Source organism: Leptonotus elevatus, chromosome 3 (genome assembly GCF_054856555.1).
Source record: "Leptonotus elevatus isolate MCC_2025b chromosome 3, RoL_Lele_1.0, whole genome shotgun sequence".
Taxonomy (NCBI): domain Eukaryota; kingdom Metazoa; phylum Chordata; class Actinopteri; order Syngnathiformes; family Syngnathidae; genus Leptonotus; species Leptonotus elevatus.
In genome coordinates, this window is record NC_141241.1 from 16,267,000 (window position 1) to 16,289,882 (window position 22,883).

At 39.8% G+C, this 22,883-nt stretch overlaps 2 protein-coding genes across 3 annotated transcripts in view; one reads left to right on the forward strand and one right to left on the reverse strand.

The window, feature by feature from the left end:
• The window catches only part of myo1ea (myosin IEa), a 48,889-nt gene extending 42,386 nt beyond the window's left edge, over positions 1-6,503 (reverse strand). Inside the window, exon 1 of one of the 2 annotated variants that reach the window (XM_086071118.1) lies at positions 6,207-6,503. In XM_086071118.1, the coding sequence (XP_085927244.1) occupies positions 6,207-6,209 (3 nt within the window). In that variant the 5' untranslated portion in view covers positions 6,210-6,503. The remainder of the gene's footprint in view (positions 1-6,206) is intronic. The other variant, XM_086071119.1, reaches the window with a different exon arrangement.
• Positions 6,504-7,622: 1,119 nt separating this feature from the next.
• mtmr10 (myotubularin related protein 10) lies at positions 7,623-21,330 on the forward strand. The gene is made up of 16 exons (XM_086072032.1): positions 7,623-8,175; positions 9,722-9,782; positions 11,834-11,970; positions 12,272-12,344; positions 12,758-12,900; positions 15,238-15,331; positions 15,425-15,572; positions 15,978-16,065; positions 16,169-16,257; positions 17,495-17,625; positions 17,726-17,795; positions 17,896-17,966; positions 18,157-18,329; positions 18,421-18,591; positions 18,756-18,938; positions 19,065-21,330. The coding sequence occupies exons 1-16, from the start codon at positions 8,119-8,121 to the stop codon at positions 19,671-19,673; spliced, it is 2,298 nt and encodes a 765-aa protein (XP_085928158.1). The 5' UTR covers positions 7,623-8,118; the 3' UTR covers positions 19,674-21,330.
• The last annotated feature ends 1,553 nt before the right edge of the window (positions 21,331-22,883 follow it).

A 22,883-nucleotide genomic window follows, 5' to 3' on the forward strand; every position in this document is an offset into this window, starting at 1 on the left:
AAGATTTTTTTTTTGTGAGCTTCAACTGGGAGTGGCAATAATGAACTAGCATAAATAGAGCAAGCACTTGGCATATTTCTTGAATAACTGTTAACCATCTCTCACACACCATGCATGATTTGTATCTCAAATTCTTGCTTGCAACTCATGACAGAAAGCTGAGTGACAGCTCAACTCCCAAGTCGGGCCACTCGTAAGTTTCCATACAACTATTGCGTGGATCCCCACATGCTTGTGGTTCAGCACCTGCAGATTCACATATGCTTTTTTTTCAGATGCTTTAAAAAAATTGGGGGTGGCTGATTAGGTTTTTTTTTTAAAGAATGATTTGGTTTTAAAATTTCAATGTGGATTTTCGATATTCGTGGGCCAACTTAGCAAGGTCCACTGTACCTTTAGAACATTTAACGTGTTCTCAAACTGATCTGTATTGTTCAATGTAAACAGACTTTAATGTCAAGTACAGTATTAGATAATGTACACTGGTAATGGGAGAACCACATGACATGGGTGGAGGACTGAAAATACCTTTCATATGGCAAGACAAGGTCAGTTCAGTCAACAACAGAACACACATCTGAGTTTTTAGTAAGAAGGAAATCAAACAGAGCTGTTCCAGCGCAGTTAATGCTCTTTGCTGTAAGGCTCAACTAAAAACACACCTCTCATTAAAATTACCTGTACAATGGCATTTGTGTCCCCAAGCACTGTTTCATGGAACATGTACTACATAATGAATGGCACTTTAGAGCTTTACACTGAGTGCAAGCACAATATCTGAGCAAGAATGTGCAATGTAGAGCATAAGTTGTTTTGATAAAAATCCAAAAGTGTGTACTATCTAACAATAATTTTCTTATAATTATTAATATTACTAAATAATATTGTGCAAAGATGATTTCCTCTCCTATCCTCAAACAGCTTTTGTATGTCACATCACATCAGGAAGCATCTAACTGGTCAAGGACCAAAAACACAATGGTTAATCAAATTGTACTGTACAGTATTCTTCTATACATGGGCATGAAGTGGCATCCTCAAAGAAGTGACTAACACCATGCGCAACAATGTTCCAGAGGAACAAAAGACCTGTAAGGCCTTTAAATATCTTGACTCGATTATTGTTCCCTATTGCCCTGCCTACATTTAGCTGAGTTTTCTCCGCATGATCCAGAACTTCAGTGTCACAACACAGTAATATTAGTAGGCACTCATAGAAATGTGTTCCATCAATTGAGGCAAATGAATTGGGATTATTTGAACACAAAATAAAACAGAAATAAAACTCCCCTGTCCACGTCAATTTCTGATAAGAACATGAAAGCAAAAAAAACAGCAATTCATTAGATTGAAAATAACCTCTTAATATGATAGATAACTATCACTAAAAAGCTCTTAGTGGCAAACTCGGAAGTAAAAATGGTTGAAAATGAGAACCTAGCGGCAGACAACCGGAACACAAACCTTGACCTTGTTGACAGCCCGCAAAGGCAATGAGGGATTGTCATGCAAATACATTCGAGAGCACCGCCGCATCTTAGTCAGCTTGCTGTAGTTGCAGCGGCATGATCAACTGAAAACTTTTGGCTGAGACGCAACAGCAACATTGGACCTTACAGTGACAGTCTAATAATATTATTGTTGTATCAGATCACAGCCAAGTAAAAGGCTTTTAGTTGGAACGCCATTAACAGATGAGCTACTGGGCTTGATGCCTTCATACTTTTTCAAATGTGATGTTGATATTCAGTAGCGTCACGCGGATGCCAAGCATAACTCTCGAATCTCGTCTCTTATCATACAACCTACATGTACGCACGCAATGTTCTCCTTCACCTGCTTCGTGGAAAGGAAGCGCAAACAATCATTTGAGCCAAGCACAATGATAAGGAATGTTTATATCATTCTTATTTCTGTGTCAACGCTGTCATCACTTATGGTTTTGTGACAGCAGTCTACCGGAATTTCTGTCATGTGTGCATGCTGATTTCTGTGTTCAGTGCATGTTGACAGTGACGTCGCAGTAATGTTGATGTCGATTGGCCCTTCCATTAGAAATGTTCTTTTACACTCAATGCAAATAAAGAGCAATGCTTAGAGTACTGCAAAGCATGCTGGGAAGCGCGCGGCTCTACCATCACAACATTGGAACAGTGTTGCACAATTGCTGCCTGGCAAAAAAATGTTTCATCTCCAACTGCAGTGCAGTTCAATGCAGCTCTTTGAATAGACTTTCACTGGCTTTGCGATAACGCCTGCTCTAGCAGTTCAGTGTTTTCATAAGTGGTGTTAATAGCGGGCCTTCATGAGTGCGTTGTCAAGAACAGATCCTGTTTCAACAAACTTGCCATCGATAGCATCAATTGTACTACTTTACGTGTTGGAGCAGTGTGATGTCGCAAAGCTTCTCAAATTGGCGCTGAACTCCAGTTGGGGGACTTTTATAAAACTGCGAACCTTGGTCAAGGGGAATGGATATGCTTTCAAGAATTGCAAAGCTAAGCTTTCAAATGCTGATGGCCTCACATTTCTCTGAATTATACCACAATGAATAGGAAAAAAAGGAAAGTTGATTACTTTTGGGACACCTTGTATTAAACAATTTGGGGAAAAATGTTACATCACAGATTTTTGTTATAGGTGATAAGGCAAATAATTCAGGATTTCTCAGGATTTTAGTGTGACTTGTGACCCTAGAGAATAGCTATGTCCCTGCACTTACTGAGCAGATCTCTACATTCAGAACCATCTGTCGTAAATTGCCAACTTCTAAAGTAGTATTTACTCGTGGATCGTTAATGTGACATGTTCATAAATTGGCAGCAGACGGAGCAGAAATATTTTTGCTTCTGCAACTGAAATATCGTCATTAACTTTTGAAGAGACATTTTGTCACTATGGTTGTTAATTAGATTAAATATCTAGAAAAGCTCTATATAAAACCAATTTATTAGTAGTCGTATTAAAATTTGCGATAGTTCACCCACACGAGTTCCAACTGGACTGGACATCCCTGGCCTAGCGATTTTGTGAGGATGGATGGCAGCAGAGCAATCGACTTAGCAAGACGAACGGCACACGGATTAAAAGATAAACGCCTAAACAACAAGTCATAAAACATTACTGCTGGGTAATAATTGCCCAGGCAGGAGGAAGTCCACAGTGTCAACACTTTGGTGATCATGCACATTATGATTAGGTCATGTAGCTAACTTTCTCCATTACTCACTGTGAAATACAGCAGATGAGGTTATCTCGTCAAGGATTCACATTACTTAAAGGTCTGGCTGCCAGTCAGTCGGAAAACAAGGCCGAGGCCTAAATACAGAGTCGCACGACCACAGAGATAGTACACACACTGCTTTGGCGACACAGTGAACACTGTATATGCAACAAGAGGAGGAAAGTGCTGGGTACTTCTTGGCTGACCACTTCCACAGTCAAAAGTTTCATGAGAGCCAGGAATACTAAATGCCTGACGTCATCACGAGCAGGGGTGCATTTACCATAAGGCAAAACGCAGCAACCGCCTGAGATTTCCAAGAAGTCTCATAAAGCCTGCTTAATACAGTTGTCTTTGATCTAAAGCTATTTTTGTTACTAACAAAAGGTTTCAAACTTTTTTTTTTATGGTGGCACCAAAAGTGTCTAACCGACAACGGCAAAGAGCAAAACGCTCCTGGCGGTTGCAGCAGCACTTGTTGTCATGTCGAACGTGGAGGGGGGGGGATGCAGAAACGAGGACACTTTAACATCACAAAGCTGATGGAGGTATTAAAGTGGTAAAACTACACTACATTTTAAGAGCTGAGGTGATTCACTTGTGAGATAATAATCCTCAAAAAGGATCTTCAGGACTTTATTCAAACTTTCACTTTTAGTTGATAAAAATTAACATTCGAAACCTTTGCCGCACACGGGTTTCTCTCGCACCCCCAAATGACTAAATACACCTAACTGACAATTCATTGAGGAAACAAAATACACAAAAGATTCATTTACGCTCAAATCAACATGAGGGAAAATGAGCTGAGCTTTCATTTTGCTTTGTGTTCGATTTTCAAGTCACTTCAAAAGCAGACTTCAAAGAATATCAAAGTACATATCGTGCTTATATGAACAAACTCAGGAACTTGTCCTTTGATCTACACTAATAAGTTTCCATTGTTGTTTGTTAGCTATTGAAATGATGAAAATTTAGCTACACAAAAACAGTTGCGGTTTATAGTCCCAAGTTTGATGATACTCGGGACTTAGGATTGTTTCATATGGGAGGACGAGTACAGTATTCCCGACTCCCAAGGGATAGGTCTGTTATTCCATCATGACAAGGTGGACAAAAGTTCTAGAGACACCAAAATGTTGAATATGAGTATTGAAAATTGAATATATCTATATGATCAAAATGAGTCATTTTATGAAATAACTTGTTGCGGATGATAAAACTATGCAAAAATAATGTTTATTCTGTATAATTAACTACAACTTGTTATACACACTTAGCAGAGCAGTTTTGCGGGACATGCCAAAATCATGTACATCCAATAAAAAAAATGGCATTAAATGAAGGAAACACATTTTAAGAGACTTCTCTTTGTCCTGCTACGAGTACAAATGCTTAATTTACTTAATTTCATTATTCTGTTGCAGTTTATGGATGACTGCGATCCTGATGAAAACACCTATAGGCACAAACTCATTTTGTTACTGAACATGCAAGTGGATTTCAAGTGAGCAGACACCACTCGCGTAGCTCAGATTGCTTCACACTCTGGACCTAACAAGTCAACAACTCCCTGCAGTCATCACACGCCACAGGAGGGCTGCGAAAAGAAGGACGCGTGGAAGCGCTCAAGCAGACTGTGCTGAACCACAGCAACAACAAGCCTAACGAGTTCCCCAGGTGAATGGGTGTCCGTCCTGTTTCCAAAGAGGGAGCTTGAATTCCAGAGCAAATCTCAACAGCAGCGACGGGTCAGAGAACGGAGCGCCAGCTTTGAAACCGACGGAGAGCGAGCGGGGGCTCGGTCTGGGAGAAAAGAGAAAATAATGCAAACCATCTGCTGTCATACCGACGTGCTATCCAGCATCTGGCAGAGAGGGAACTACCGAGCGATGCTATTCACTTAGAATGGCAGTCTAAATATTTACTCCCTGTTTTAATCACATGGCATAGTCACGTGGGCCTTAAGAACACCTAAATAACATAACAAGGTTTTTACATGAGTTGGATTCATTGTGTCCTCATTTTCATATGTGGGCAGTTTGGCCTTCGTTTAATACATTTCAAATAGATGAAGACTGTGCCATACAGTTAGTTCATTAATAGATGACTCAATTACAAGTACTTTAAATCATGTACATTGAAAAATAAAGGCTCTATAGAGTGAACATTATGCAACCTTTTGTCCTTAGGGTGTTACAAGTCACCCAGATGTGAACACCTTGGTCCTTGACTGAAAGCATCAAAGATAAAAGTGCACATGGCCACAATGCAGAAAACCAACAAAAACAAACAAAAGTCCCAAACAGGCCACCACATTGTGCCATTCAACCTGATGGTTGGATGACTTATTGCCAGAACACAACACTGAGTAAGGCCACATAACCTCTAGGTGTGTCTGTTGCATGGATGCCATTCTGTAACCAGGAAAAACCTGTCTCCATGCAATGAACAGCCACACACACACACACAGAAACAGCCTGAAACATACTACCTGATTCTTGTCGCATGAATAACCGGTTTGTGACAAGGATGTGTCCTTCATGTGTCAAATAACATGAATTATCAAAGAGTCCATTGCAGTTTTAAAATTCAACATGATCCCTTATAAGACTAGCTGTTAAATATCAGCTAGTCCTATTAGCACTGGTGTGGAACTGCACTGCATTCTGAGTGGTGTTTCTAATACTTTATACAGTATTGCCTTATTCAGTTACATAAAGGAGAAAAAATATATATGATAAACTCATCTGCAAACTGAGAAAACTGAGCATTTATCTCCCACAAAATAAAGCAGGTGTACCTAATGAAGTGTCCGGTGAGTGTTTGTGACCAAAGTGTAAACATTTTTAACCCAACATCACCACCAGAAAGTAAATGTGCCACAAATACATTAAAGTAAGTAGTGTTTGCTTCACTGGAAATTGCAACTTTTTCTAGGAGTCATGTCCATACAAATACATAGTCGTTAAACATCACTCACCATCTTTAAAGCAACGGTTTTCTAATTCCCCGGCGGTCCAATGCTGTATATGTCTAAAAATGAGTCAACTTTGAAGCCGCGGGGCCAAAATCCAAAGCAGACGGGAGTTATTTCCGACAGTGTCCGACACGCGTGGATGCGGCCACTTCAGCGGTGTCCTCCGTCCATTGTGAGCAATGACGTCGTCTGAGCCCTGTGACAGCAACAGGCGAACTAGTTCGAGCTCAGTTAGGCGCAGAGCAGTGCCCTCAAAAGTGGGGCTGTGAAACAAAAACACAGGAAAACGAGCCACCGCGGTCCAATCATAGGGTGCCGAGCTGGGATGTTTATTAAATATTCATGAGTCGACAACGCGCATGCGCATTTACGAGACGAACGATAAGGGTTAATAAAGTACCGCATTTTATAGACATGAGCACAAATGTCACTCTAGTATATTGTATTCATTCATTCTCATAAATATCGGTTAAGCTTACGTATTTATTTCTATTTATGTGCTTCGGTTCGCTTGATGAAATAAAATGAAAGGCAATTTATTTAACTCTTTGATGTTACATAACCGGTTTGTAATTGTGTTTTGCACTTTCCAGCCACCATATAAGGCCAGCACACTGTTCAAATATTACAATACATCAACGGGTACATTAAAGTACTTTACAGTGAAATTATATAGATTTACATTATCATGAAGCTGCAGACAAAATTACTAAATTTAGGTGTCTTTCCCCCCATCTTGTTGGTAAATAAAATATTGGTGGAAGCCACAAATTGAAAATGACTAGCTTGAGTAAATTGAATTGTAAACCTAGAGCACGTTTAGAGTGCAGTATTTTACCGCCATCTAGTGGCTACTATCACGAGGCAATATTTGCAAATTAAACAAATCGCTTCTCACAAATAACATATACGTTTTTCTATATTCACTGCTGTAATGGTTTTCGTTCGTCATCTTTTCTTTTTGTTCACTGGTCAAATATGTATATTTAACACTGTCTGGTGAGTGTAGATTTTAAAGAATATTTCAGAAGAGACGGAAACCTACTATAATAAAAAGAAAATAAAACCCCCCAAACTTAACGTCATTTAAAAACAACACAGCAAAAGACTGTAAAACTGTGACGTTCACGGAGACGATACATTGCGTTACAAAATGTTCCTTGTAATGTATTAATAAAGCTATTATATATATATATAAAAAAACTTTCGAAACGATCGTGGGAGTTGTAGTCCATAAAATATGTACCTTTCGACCGTTTATGGCTTCTGGTGACCAGAAGCGACAGTTTAATGTATACTGTTACATCATAACCTTGTAAACATTTATTCGGTTAATGCAATTGTCAGTAAACGCATTTATTTTAACTTTTAAAAAGCGTGGGAAGCCTCGGATACGCTAGTGCTTGAAGTCCGGAAGTAGGGCGGGACGTCGCCACTTTCTAAACATGGCCGTTAAGCCGTTGACTGCTTCTGATCCTGTGTTCGGCTGAATTAGTTACACTTTGAGGAAGTCATTGGCAGCTCTGGAGTTCGGTAACAGGTGCTTACGAAAATGTAGACGCCCGTCGGAGGCCTCTATATTTTCATAGCGAGCTAAAATTGTGCGAATTTAGCTTTTCAAAACTTTTTATTCCGTACTTTATGCTAACGAGCGCGGTGAGCTAACGCCGACTTCCCAACCTTAACTTGGGTCGACTTTTTCTCCCCAAGCGGCTAGCCCGAAATGGAGGAGTCCCATCGTCCAAGTGAGACGTCTGTGTGAAGATTTTTTTTTTACCCCCTAAGGACGCCCGCCTGTTCAACCTTAAGACGGACTTTCACTTTAAAGGTTATATTTGATGTGTTTTTACCCCAGTGGAAGCTAGTTCTTCAAAACGCCCATTAATCGGATCCTTCGACAGAGCGGACGTAAACAATGTTTTCTGTCAAACCCATAAAACCAACCTTCAAGTGTTATCTTCCTCCTGTGCAGGTACATAGACGCAACACAACACAAACGTTTATGATATTGTGTCTTTGATCTAATGTGGGGAACTTAGCAGATTCTTAAATTAGTTGCATGCAGACTTACTCACTTTCAAACTGAGGTAGCGAAAGTATTCACATTCTGCACACTCTGGTAAATGTAGAAGTAGTGATTCAACCCTGTGCTTAAGCAAAAGTGGAAATTCTGAAATCTACTTCAAAAGTAAACGATTTTTTTTCTGTTTTGAAAACTCACACGGAGAAAAAAAACCTGCAGACTACAGTTTCCACACTTAACTTGCAGATCACCTGACATTAAAAAAGGTAAATTACACAAGGCCATATTTGGGGAATATCTTGCTTTTCCCCCAAACCTTTTTCGTTTAGGTTATTCTTCCTCCATGTTGCTACTGTCTTGGTTTTTCCACCCCATTAGACACTAAGATTGCAATTACCAGTCTCTGTCTTTTGTTTTTGTTTTTTACAATTGTGTCATCATATGAAGAGGTTGGTTAAAAACAAATAACAAGCCCCTTTTGACAGAGCAACAAGTTAGAAAGTACAGATATAGGTTTGCAAATGTATGAAGTAAATGTAAAATACGTGTACAGGTACCTGAAAAATCTACCCTAGTATCTTACCGACTATATCAGAGCTTCCCGTACTTTGTTACATTACGCGCGCACTGCTTTTAAAACATTGAGTTAAAAAATAATAATAATAATACGCATGGTCCAACCGTTATGTTTTTTTTTTAAAGGCCAATTGAGATATTTGGCAGAATAAAATTCCGCTAGCTGATTAAAAGTCTGATTCATTAAGAAAACTAAATAATGAATTAAATAACTTCTTTACATTAAAGATGTCAATTCCAGGTAGAATGTGCAGCCATACATATTCTTGCTGCTGAAAGGTGGATGAAAGTTTTGGTCAAATAAGTTACTTATATTTTATGTACACATATTCCAGCGTAGAAAAGTTGATTTACTGTATTTTAGTAGTTCAATTGAAAATAGAAAGATAGAAAATAATGTATTTTTCAGATGTTGTTAACAGCTTGGAAAGTACTTTCAGCAGTAGTAATAAATCGGTAATTTTTGTATTTAGCTAAACTGTAATTATGACATTTTTCAATTTGTGTGTACTTTTTAACTTGAACTAATGCAATTACTAGTGTTCCACGATTTTGTAATTTCTTGAAATCTGACGTACAGTAATGTTGTTTGAGTGCAGGTACAGTAGGAAACTCTTAATGGTCCACTAAACTCAATCACAAGTGATGTGTCATCAACATTGTTAGCTCTCTATTTGATCAAATTGTAACAATATCTAATTTTGAACTTTTTGGAGACTTTGTGCATACAACACACTATTTGGTAAAACATAGAAGCTTTGTATAAATGACAGTGTTTGGGGAACCTTGCTATATGGCCGCTCTTCCGATGGAAAAAATATAAACAAAGTGATAATTCTCATGACCTACTTTGGAATGTCACATTTTTGCCATCATTCATTAACCACCGACTCTGCTGGTTACTGTGTTTCCTGTTTAGAGTGATGTGAAGAAGACCATTGACGCCCCTATAAAAAAGTTGGAGCCCAAGCTACTTCCAGGTGAGCTGGTAAAATGTTCACTACAGTTCCAAGTGGACAATAATGCCTGGAGCCCTGGACCTCACATACCCATTTTCTTGTTATCTTATTAAAAATATTTGATAGCTGCAGCTTCCATAACAAATCAATTCGCATTCTGAAAATTAGATGTGGGCATTTGCCTGCGTCTTGTGACATTTGAAACACTTTTGTTCCGGACAATTGCTGTCAACACAACAGGGCAGGACAAGTGAATGTCAGGTGTCCGGTTTCACACAAGCTCTCCCACCTTTCTGGGAATTCCTTTACATACTCGCGCCATCCCATCTCTGTTACGGCCCTGCTTCTACCTCTGAAGGCTGAAAATGTATCTCTGCCATTTATACAGAACAGCAATAAAGGGGACGAAAAAGTAGACTTTCTTTGGAGCAAATGCCATCGTTAACAAAGTTTAACAATGCCAACAATAAATGACAGGAGGCTTTTGTCAGACACTGAATATTTTGAGTTAAAGGGTAGTTGGAGGTTGGTGAGCGTTCTCAGTACCACTTTGCCATGTCGCAATTTGATATCTTTACATCTTGCCCTTTGTGTTTGTTTTTTCTTATCATGTAGGTTTTTCTGCAGTGTGCAACCGCTACAAAGCACTAAAGTGGAAGTTAATTTCAAGTGTCATGTCAGCTTATTAGAAAAAAAATCAGTCTCACATGCAAATTCTTCATTAACTGGAGTAGCAGGAGAGTTTTCAATTCTAAATATAATTCTGGTTTAGGGCTGACCAGATGACAAGGGATCCTCCAGGGAGTGGCTCAGTGCAGCCTTTAAAATAAGACTGCGGTGTGCCAATTAAAAGTAATTATTCCCCGGTGAATAGATTAAATTTAGTCCAAAATAAAAATAAAACATAATGCCTTCACAAAGTGAAAGTAAGCGTAACATTTTTGTAGAGAATTTACCACAGCTTCCTGGTCGTGAGTTTGGTCCACTTAATGAAACGCTTCCTCTTTTTAATGTCTTGGGAAGTTTGTGATGTGATGCCTCATACTACGTTAACACTATGTTCCCAGCCCACTGTGTCCCCAACATATTGTCCTTATTCAAGTCTTGAAACGTCTTCTCACGGTCTAACACAGTATCCAGGACAAGCTATAGGGGGATGGGAGTAGGGGTGCACCGATCACAATTTTCTGGCCGATCTCCGATCTTTTAAAAAGTCTGACCTGCCAATCTCGATTTTTTTCCATAACAAGCAGCATACACCTTCAGAGTTCCAATCTTATTTTATTGGAAATATCTATGAAATAATACAAACGGGTTGTTTTAACTGCAAATTAAGTAGTTCTCTGAAATAAAAATGAAAAGCTTATTAGTCATCTCAGCAGAAGAGGACAGTGGCTGACTTTTTCAGACCTATGAGGAGGGAGATGAGATCGGTGGAAAAGATCGATTTATATTTAAAGGATCGGCCGATCACTGATCCCGCAAAACTAAGGAAATCGGAGCCGATAAATCGGCCGGCCGATCGATCGGTGCAAAACTGTCTTTTGTCCAAGATGGCCTAAAATGGGGCTGCGGTGGCCAGTAGGGACGTAGCATAAATTTAACAGCATAAAAAACTACTCCAAAAACTTAGATGAATGGGAGTGATTTGCTTTCTTGCTTAGTATTTTTGGTTCTTCTGCGTTATTAGAGTAAAATTTGAGTAGACTAGACGAGAATAGAATCAAACTTTATTTTATGTGTTACGGAAGCAATACAAATTAGTTGGGTATCTCACAATTTTTCTGTTCTCGAAAAAGATCAGTCAGCAGAGGCACACATACTAGCCACATATTTAGCATCGAGCTGATCTGTCCTTCCACCTGTTATTACTGGTAATCACAGTCTTGCACAATACAAATTTAACAAAATGACAAATATTCACAACAAAAGAACAGTCAGGAGAGGGAAGGGTAATTATGCTTAAACCGTACCAATGCACCCCAAAGCTGTGAATTAAAATAAGTTTGACATCCTTTTCAAATGGCCTTTTATTAGCTTCTGCTGAATTTTGAGTATGTGTCTGCTTTCAGGGGAGATTGTAGTGAACGAGGCGAACTTTGTGAGGAAATGCATCAGTGCCGAAAGCAGCCAAGATGACCTTTGGGGGAAGTTGATATGTACCAACTTTAAGGTCTCCTTCATCCCTCAAGATGCTCCAACCAAACCGGTAAGGTTAAAAGGTTGTTTTGTGGTCATGTACTGTATAACATGTTAGAAGCTGTAAATAGCAAAATATGAATGAATGAATGACTCAAAATGGTGTGCGGTACCCACTTCCATGCCTGTAGTGTGTATGAACTATGAAAGAGGAAGTAAACTTTCCTGTTCTTCATTGTGAAGTGAGAACATGCGTCATTTCCACCTATGCTATGCTGCAGACCGTTGCAGAGATAATAAAGTGCCAAGTCACTGCTGAACCACATTTTAGTGTGTCGAGTCACACATTCTGCTTTTGTTGTGCCGCTCAGAAGTTTCAGCTGTCCCACCTTCTTCTCGGAGAGCATGATATCCCGCTGACATGTTTAGAGCACGTGGTAACAGGTAAGAATGGTCTCTACATTGGGCACAACAAATGCTTGTTGTTCTGTTTTCACTGGATTTTTATCGAATGAATGACTGTTTGTTAGCCGTTACCTGATCTACCCTCTGATAACAAGTGATGCCAGCACAAAGGCATCTGATTGTGGATTAGCCTTGTTTACACATCCCACTAATGGCTTACAAAGCAGGCCCCTCTGAGCATGGAAGAAAATGTGTTGTAATGATGAGGCACGCTTGTTTCATGCTAACACATTGGGCTTTGCCGGAATCCAAAAGCTGAGTGACATCAGGCCTAATTTTGGCTAACACCAGATTGTTTTTCAGTTTTATACACGACCTTATCTGCCTTTTATGAATCTTTTATTTTTTTATTTTTTTTTGCACATTTAATAAGATACTTTTACTCCCTTCAGTGAACGATACAAAGGGGAAGAAGAAAGTTTTGGGCTCAAACCAAAAGCTCAAGTTTAACCCTACTGAGCTCATCCTTTACTGTAAAGACTTGCGGATCATAAGGTTCTGCTTCGATGAGGCCGGGCCGGAGAGTGCTAAAAAGGTGAGTGATTGCTTATTTTTAGGTTCTCTATGGGAGGTCGTTTTTTATGTGGTCTTGAATTAGTCAGCATTTTTATTAGGGCAAGCCCCAGAACACAGATCATAGGATCTTGTCATCAATAAATGAGAAAAGACATGTGATTGATTCTTCTAGTTTTTAACCTTGTCTTGGTAGTCACAATAATAAAAATAAAAAATCACTTTAAAAAAACTATTCATAACATAACTTTTCATAACGTTAATCACTAGAATTGGATTGCCATGAACTACATTTAAAGTTGTGACTAAAAATTTGAAGACGTCTTGTTGTTGTGTATGATGACCTCCACCATGCATTTCTAGATACAACTATGTTTTTACCTCCAGATTTTGTTTTGACGTCTTGTATGTGAAGATTAGTGCTGACCGTCCATTTTGTGCACTTGCTTCCTCTGTGAATGTCGAAGTTGTATACTGCTGCCCCTTTCATTTCCTTCTGCGCGCACACACACACACACACACACACACACACACACACACACACACACACACACACACACACACACACACACACACACACACACACACTACTTTAATGCCATGGCCACTTCCTCAATGACGAGAATAATTATAATGTTATGATTTAACCATCGTAGAGTTTCTTCCTTAGCAGTAGCTACAACTTAAACATTTTTGATAAGTGAAATTCAGTTATGTAAAGTTGTACAATGTACATTTTGTACATTTCTATATAAGGTGCCAGTGACTGAACACATGAATATACCCAGTTGGTGTCTGATCTCTTGCCATGCCATCTGGGAGCAATTTCCGCAGTACATACCTGCGCCACATTTGGCAAGCAATATATACCTGTAGTGTACATAGTACAAGACTATGGTTGTATAAGTACTTGATGTCAGTCAATACAAGTAAGCTTGAACCTAAAGAAGCAATTGAGTGAAAAAGACACCTTTGACAGTCTCATTCCAGATAATGGCTTAGTGGCTTGCGTGCGTAATAAATGTTATACTTGGATTTCACGATAAAATGACATTACAGTAGTGCCTTGAGATACAAGTGGCCCGACTGCTGTTGTTTGGAGGATTTCTTTTGCTTTGACTTGTGAGCAAATATTTGAGACACAAATGGTCTATGGTGGCATTGAAGCAGCAGTTTGTAAGATCGTGAACAGTTATTTGAAAAAGAGGTCTCAAACTGTTTGCCATTGCCAGTTGAAGGAATTTATCTCAAACTAAAAACAATAGAGAGAATGACACATTTTGTTTTTAACACAACCACATAGCTTTGACTTAGGAAAGTCAGTTTAGCTTAATGCTAACAAATAATGCAAAATGGTATAGACCGGCTAACAAATAGTATCGGTGTTGCTGAATTGTACATATTGTACATTTCTATATAAGGTAACTTGAGCCGCAATGTTGGTACACTTCCTTATTTCACCACCGGGACCAATGATTGGATTTATAGGTAAGGGTTTGGGATGAAAACTGTATACTATATTAAAAATTGCAAAAACTGTTACATTTTGTACAGTGTCTTAATATAATATTATAAATTCTTATTAAAAATCACATAGAAAAAGTTTTTGGTGAAGCTGGAACAGATTAATGGCATTTCCATTCATATCAGTGGGGGAGGATGATTTGAGCGTTTGGAGTTCTGAACGGTGTCACAAAACGAATTTAACCCATGTCTCAAGGCACCGCTGTATAAAAATTATAAGTGTGGGAAGATTGGGTGATTTTACAATCAGGATTAGAGTGAATAGGAGCCATCTAACTGAATTGTCTCATAGGGCAAATAGTCATATGATGTCATTTACTGTATTTGTGAACCCTTGTAATATGCTCAGACTGAGAAAGTTCTCTTTGCTCCAACATGGAAGTTCTGGAATAGAAATGTATTAGCCACTCCTCACTGCTGTACGTATTTAGGAACACAATGTTAGTAATTACAGTGTGACGTTAAAAAAAAAAAAAATCCTGGCCCTTTTTCTCTTTACGGGCATATGGAATTAAGCCAACCTATAATAACTTATTTTGCCATAGTAAATTACAGAGTCGGGTACTCCCTTACGCACGCACACGCAGTGTTTTCTTTGGTGTCCTCATCCTATTCACAGCTTCTCTACTGAATGGCCTGCTTTGTGTGTGTCCAGTGCAATCCAGAGCAGAAGGCTTGGTTCCCAAGTCACTCTTGTTCTGTTCTTGTGTTAAAAGCATGACTTTAGTTTTTTTTTTTTTTTCTGGTACTCTGAATGAAATTGTCATAAAACATCATCTTTCCCAGTTTGATTCAGTCATTCATGAGTAGTTCTGTTGTGCTTCTCTTCCTGTAGGTTTGTCTTGCTATTGCTCACTACTCCCATCCAGCTGATCTGCACCTGCTGTTTGGCTTTGAGTATCACGGGCGGCGATACCATGAATCCAAAGGTTCTAAAAACATTCATTTCTCATCATAATAAAATATTCCAGATGTGTCTTCTTTATACATGTAAATGACTTCCTGTGTCTTTTACTTTCCAGCTGAGCGACTCAACGGCTCCATCCGACGAGAAGGATTTCAAACGCCCATTTTTGATCGACGGTCTGAGTGGGACCGAGAGATCAAGAGAACGGGCGCCTCGGAGTGGAGAGTGTGCTCCATAAACGAGTTCTACAGCATCTCTTCAAGGTTTGGACTGCTGCTATTTCTCAAGTGGAATGAGCGTGAAGGAAAGTATGCCAGCACCTCCTAGAATATTATTGACTGTCTAAAATTCTTCCCGTAGTCATGCCCGGTATGTTTTGGCAAGACCGTGTATTTACACTCTACACTGTTTTGCTTATGTAATTCGTGTTTCACTGTAATGCCTGTCTCCATTTGACAGGAGGTGTCACTGAGTCCACAAGTGACCTCATAGAGGCTGCATTGTAATCACTGTCCAGTGTTTTATGTGGCTGTTTGCTCCTTATTACACATTTGCAACTTGACACATAAAATGACTGTGAACAATATACTTGCATGAACAACAAACACTTTTTGAGACCATACATTTTGTGACTCATTGTCCTTTTTTCCCCCCCTACTGATTCGCAGTCTTCCAGAGTACATTGTCGTCCCGGTTTCTCTCGCAGACCAGGATCTAAAGCAGTACTCAATATTTTTAACTGGCAACCGCCTCCCAGTGAGTGTCATTTCCACTTAACGTTTGCTTTTTGTCAAACAATGACCAGGAATTGTTTTTCATTTCACCCCACCAAGTTGAGCCATTCTTTCCTTTGCCGTAGCTTTGGTGCTGGAATCACCGTAACGGAAGTGCTCTTGTGCGCATGGCCAGCGTGTGTGACCCGGTCCAGCAGAGGAAGATTGAGCAGAGGTAGCACAAACTCAAAAGAATGCATTTATAATCCAACTATATTCGAATTTGGAATCACTCCGCCCTAAATAGTGAATTTTGTAGTGCTGTTGGAATATGTTGGAAGTATATGGTTAAAACACGACAATTGAACATAGAGTGATGCCCTGAGATACGAGGGAGTTTTTCGACATAGGATAGGAGCTGTTGTTGAGCAGATTTATTTATTTTTGCTTTGGTATGCAAGCAAAAATTTGGGGTACGACCACAGTACGGTGGCAGTGAACTCAACCCAACTCACTTCACAACAAGCAGCAGTTTGGCAGATAGGCTACAATTCTAATGACTGGGGATAGATATGGACAAGTTTTCACTGCGATATGTATTTTTTAATCATATTTTTGTATTTGATCTTTGAAATAAGATACTTCATTAATTCTTCAAAAACAAGACTAATCCCAGTTGAAAATTACAGTCAAACCAACCAAAATACAGAGAAGTACATGTTTATGTAAAACGACCACAGACAGACGTTTGAGTAACGCTAGCAAACAATGCAAAATTCCAGACAGGCTAACTAAACTGACATAGTTGTTGCTGTGTTATAAATATGTTAGCAACGACTATCTAAACACAAATGGTAGACCAATACACAGGCATATATTATTCATCCTCTGCGAAGAATGTGTAATATTACAGTTGCTTCCTGAGGACTGATCTTATTTACATCTGTTTGTCTGAATTATACTGCCCCCATGTGGCCAAGGCACACACACTGTATGGAGCAAGACTGTCTTTTGAATTGAAGTACAAAAAGGGGGGGGGGGGCTAAAAGGGTTTAATTTTTAATTTATATTTAATTATGTGATTACGGTATGGTTTTATGAAGTACAACATCGTAAAGCGTATGACAAAATGTCTTGTTGATGGATTCAAATTAAACTTGTATCTCAAGGTACACTGCTATATTTGTATTATTTTTTTTTGTAAAATACACTCTGCTTAAAACAAAAATAATGTTATGATTTATTTTTCTAATTTGGACTATGGAAAATGAACCAGCTGTCATCATAATTATTTACCATTTGATCTATGCTACAGTCTATACAGTAGTCCACTATATAAATATCCCTATATAGTGTTTAGGGAGTAGGGGATGACTTCATTATTTTGAACACAGCTTTTGTGCTTGAAAATGACAGTTGTTTGCATTTTAGAGTTCATTCATCCTCAGTGTGTGTGTTGTTCAATGTGTTAGGATCATCACTGCCATCACAAAGAGCCACCCACAATGCAGTGAAGTCTTCACTTCAGACTTGGACAAGTCTCTGCCCAACATCCAGGACATCCAGAGTTCCTTTGTCAAAATCCGACAGATCTGTGTCATAGGTGAGCCCTTGTTAGCGATTCCCATCTGGACACAGAAGGAATTTCCCAACATTCTTGAGTTCAGTTTAGATTACAAGCATTCTGTTTTGATTGCGCGCAGATCCTTTTGAGGAGACTGAGGAAAGGTGGCTTTCATCCATTGAAAACTCACGATGGCTTGAGTATGTCAGGTATGGAAACAAACCTGCCAGTGCGTATGGTAGCAGCTCATCAACTGCCGGAGTATGGAAGCCGTTACACAATTTCTAATGTCAAAAACATTGATTGCAGGGCCTTCCTGAAGCACGCTTCTGAGATGGTGTACCACTTGGAGGGGAGAAATGTTTCAGTCATTCTCCAAGGTAATCACTTGTGGGTCAAGAGCAACATAAGGCGCCTTCGAGACTTCCCCATAAAAATAAAAAATAAAATTCCAATGAACTTCACATTAGTGATATTAAACCGATATGTTGTTCGAAGACATTGCCCATCATTGCACTGAATCAAGAGAAAAAATGTTAATGCAAACAATTTGATTTTCATCTTCAACAGAGGAAGAGGACCGTGATCTGAACTGCGTGGTGTCCTCTTTGGTGCAGCTCATGGTGGACCCTCATTATCGCAGCCTTGTTGGATTTCAGGGTTTGGTGCAGAAGGAGTGGGTGATGGCAGGCCATCGCTTCTTGGACAGATGCAACCACTTGAAAAAGAATGACAAAGAGGAGGTATTCACCCATTTATACATGCTAATGCATTGTTGTTGTGTGTTTTTTTTTTATCAAGACACTTACATTGATTGTGTTTTTTTTTTTTAAGTCCCCACTGTTCATGCTGTTCCTGGACTGCGTGTGGCAAATGATGAATCAGTATCAAGCTGCATTTGAGTTCACAGAAGCTTATCTGGCAGTACTAAGTGATAGCATGTGGATCCCATTCTTCAGCACTTTCCTCTTCAGTTCTCCTAAACAACGTGCACAGTACTTGATGGTGAGAATGTGGGGGGGAAAAGTTCAATGATAAGCATTTCTTTCCATTATATATTTTCACGAGACATTTTATGATGTCACTTGTTTGAGCTTGTGTTGTTTGTTTGATGACTGATCGTATACTCAGCTTGTAGTCGGAAATATTCACTCGGCTCTTTTCTGTAGGACTTTGCAAGGAATAAAGCCATCCCTCAAGGGGAGGACCCTGTTGTGTACTTCCCTCCTGTGTGGGACTGGTCACAGCAATTCTCCACCAAAGACCAAACCCTTTTTAACAACCCAATGTACGTTGGCAAAGGAGCTCCATGTGTTCTCAATGGCAAAGTGAAAAGCTTTAGACGCACAAAGGTGACAAAAACGGAGCTTTTCTGTCTGCGGATTTGTCTGGTTTACCTTTCGTACTGACAAAATATCCAGAGGTGATGATCGGGCTTGCCATCTCTGAATATGTGGATGTTTTTGCTCCCCTTCCAGAAATACGGCTCTGTCTTCCGAGGAGCCTCCACATCTCTGCGTAATGGACTGAAAGGCGGAGAGGAGGCGCTCGCCCGACGAGGCTCCCTGGGGGCCGAACTGAAGTCTGACTTCTCACCCATGAAATACGTGGTGGAGAGCCCGTCAGAGCGCTTCTTCAGGGAGTGGTTCTCTCGACCCGCTGACCAGCAGGGCCTCTTGCTCCCCCTGCTCGCGCCCTCCCACGTGGCCCTCTGGAAGCTCTACTTCCTCCGCTGGGTGCCTGAAGCCTGCATTTCCAAAGGGGGGTCCATCACTGCCTACCACAAGCTCTCGCAACTGGTGGACGAAATCGAGATGCTGCAGAACCACCTCAGGCAGTACAAGGCGCCCACCCCAAGCGACACGCCCCTCCCTAGCCCAAAGGGGCCCCCTGCTGACCAAAGGCGGATGTATTTTGAGGCCGCGTCTCCAAATGATTCTCCTCCAGAATTCCTTTCCTCTTCTTTTCCTTTCACTCCTGTGGGAAACCTGTGTCGCCGAAGTATTCACGGAACCCCCATCAGCAAGTTTCTGAATGGGGCGAGGATCTGGCTCTCCACAGAGACGCTCGCTAACGACACCCTCTGAGAATGTGCGGGCGGGGTTTTGTTTCGATCGCTGTTACCACTCTTAACAATGCAGACAAGTCTAACAAAAATAACATCTGACTTTCTTTTCTTTTTTTTGTAATTCTTTATAAGCTAGAATTTGCAACATTGATGCTGCTTCAAAATCCGAGGCAACAACTGGAACAGCATCAATACGAAAATGGCACCATCAATCATTCAAATGAATAAATCGAGAATGCAGAAGTACATCCTCCTCATTGGCCAGTGACGAGCTACTGTGATGTGCCCTCATACTGTGAAATATTTCAAATATGTCTTATTTTCCCCACTTAAATCGCTCTTGAAATTTGCTGATAATTGCTCGTTTGTCGAGCTTGCGTATTCATGATCTCACGCTGTGAGATTATCCTTCAGAAGTCTCACAGTTCAGATTTTATTGCAGCAGCAATGATGCATTTCAATAACACGGATTCAAAATTAAATGCGTACCTTCCAGGAAATATGTGGACCATTTAACTTTTTTACTTGCAATTTTTTCCCCCTTCAAAATACAGAGCAGCACCCAATATAACACTACTAACTGCCCTACTATGTGCACCAAGTGGTGCAAACAAAATGTGCGCGTGCGTTTCCTACCATAAACTTAATGCTGTGTTTTGCTGTTTTTAGCAATTAAGTGTGGCGCTGATTTGCAATGACTTCATTGTGGTAAATATGATTTTTTTTTCCAGAGTTTTCATCAAGAACGAATAATGTCTTAAACCATTCAGTTTGACAAAAGGACAGAGGACACAAAGCAATCCTTAGTTTTCTATACAAGGGTGTGGTCTCTTGTTTTGTAGCTGCTGAACCAAAGACTGTCCGGTGACAACGGGTAAATGGTTCAGTTGTTCAAAGCTAGTAGTGAGAATCTTTAGATCAGGGCTGTCTAACTTGCAGCTCGAGACCACTGTGAAATTACAAATGCAAGTGAAATCTTCATAAAAACATTTAAACCACAAATGCACGTTTGGTAATAGCACAATTGGCTGTACTATAGCACTGCGAGGACTTAATAAAAACGTATACAGCCCCAGACAGGAAAAAGGTTCCCCACCCTTGATATTAGACAATAAAGTGACCTGTTTCACATTAGTGTAAAATTCCTTGGCAATAACTAATATCGTGTGTGAGTGGTGAGTGCGTAGCGTCTGCCCTACAAAAATGCTATTAATTGCACATTTTACCCAATTTATGGTTCTTCTTAAGGAGGGTGAGCATAAGTTTGGCAATTTTTATAGATTTTCTATGTGCTTGAAATATGATATTTTTTAATGGTACTAAATAAGTCTAATCTTAATTTTGACTATATATTTTAAGGAGAAATATTTATATTGTTATCGTCCTCTGCTGATTCTATGATGACTGCGATCACTGACACAGGCTGATGTGCCAGCAGATGTATTTATTCATATTATGCAACTGTTCTCTTAAGAGAGATGTTGTGGCTACTCTTTCTCTTGTGCCTTTTGGGAAGACTTTGTAATAATGCTCTATTATATCTGACTCGTCTATTTGTGTTGATTTTGATGGCGTCTTAAACCTTTAACAGGTACTGCACTGAGAAGGGTTTCCTGGCAGAGAAGAGGGCTCAAACATGTACCAATAACTAATCAATACATTTTGTTTTCAACTGAGGTGCCTCCCTGTCTCATTTCTTCACCACAAACTGATGCATGGATGAGGTTTTACTGGATAGGTTGATGGGTAGCAATGGAGATGTGCATTATGACTAGTAGTATTTTTTATTATTAAAAAAGATGTGATTTGCTTACTAAATCTGAGTGTAAGCCTTTTGTCAAATTTTACACAGTAAGTAATATTATAGAGCGCTATTTAAGCTCACCAGTGATGGGACATAGTGACTTTTTAACAAAAAAATGCACATTAATGGCGCCATGGCGGATGACTGGTTAGCACATCCGCCTCCCAGTACCGAGCATGTGAGATCGAGTCCGGGCTTCGGCCTTCCTGGCCTTGCGTGGGTTTTCTCCGGGTATTCCGGTTTCCTCCCACATTCCAAAGACATGCATGGCAGGTTAATTAAACACCAAATTGTCCATAGGTGTGATTGTGAGTGTGGATGGTTGTTCGCCTCTCCGTGCCTTGCGATTGGCTTGTGAGGACAAGCGATTAAGAAAATGAATGGATGGCTATATGAGATACGAGTATTTGGCATTACCAGTGTGCTCACATGTATCAAGGCACCGATAAAATAATTACTTTTGAAGAAATTCATTATCCATCCATGTTCCGAACCGCTTATCGTAACTAGCGTCAACAAGTTCATTATAAATACATCCATCCATCCATTTTCCTCACAAGGGTCGCGGGGGACACTGGAGCCTATCCCAGCTGGCTTGGGGCAGTAGGCGGGGTACACCCTGAACTGGTTGCCAGCCAATCGCAGGACACATAGAGACGAACAACCATTCCACATTCACAATCACACCTATGGACAATTTGGAGTGTTCAATTAACCTACCATGTATGTCTTTGGAATGTGGGAGGAAACCGCAGTACCTGGAGAAAACCCACGCAAGCACAGGGAGAATATGCAAACTCCACCCAGGAAGGATCTCACGTCCTCTACACTGGGAGGCGGACGTGCTAACCAGTCACACACCGTGCCGCCTCATTATAAATACATATCATATAATTAATTACAAAAATAAACTTTACATACCGACATTTAAACTGACCTATTTTTGTTTCTTTTTTTTTTACTTTACGGGAAGGTGCCAACCGTCATTTTTTTGTGTGGAAAACGTTTATTGGCGGTACCGTATACCCCCAGCTATTCAAGCATTTTGGGAGTTAGAACTGACACCGCTCCATTTTTTCCAATGCGTCAATTATTCGTGGAATTTCGCTATTCTCGGTCACTTTCGGGGTGGTGGGTACAGTAGTTTTTTTTTAAATAAAAACTCTGCTTTTAACAATCACAGCATTGGGACATCAGACATCAATTCAAAGTTTCCATCTTTGCTTATTAACATTCACACTTATTGAAAAATGAAACAATTCGACATAAAAGACAAAACCCAAAACTAAACAATAAAGATAAAGAGAAATAACCTAAGTCATAAAAAATAAACTAAAAATTAAAAAAAAACTATTGAGGTCAACTAAAGATAATTCACTAAGGATTTTCAATGTAGAAGTACTCCTTGTACAGTAGTTGCAACAA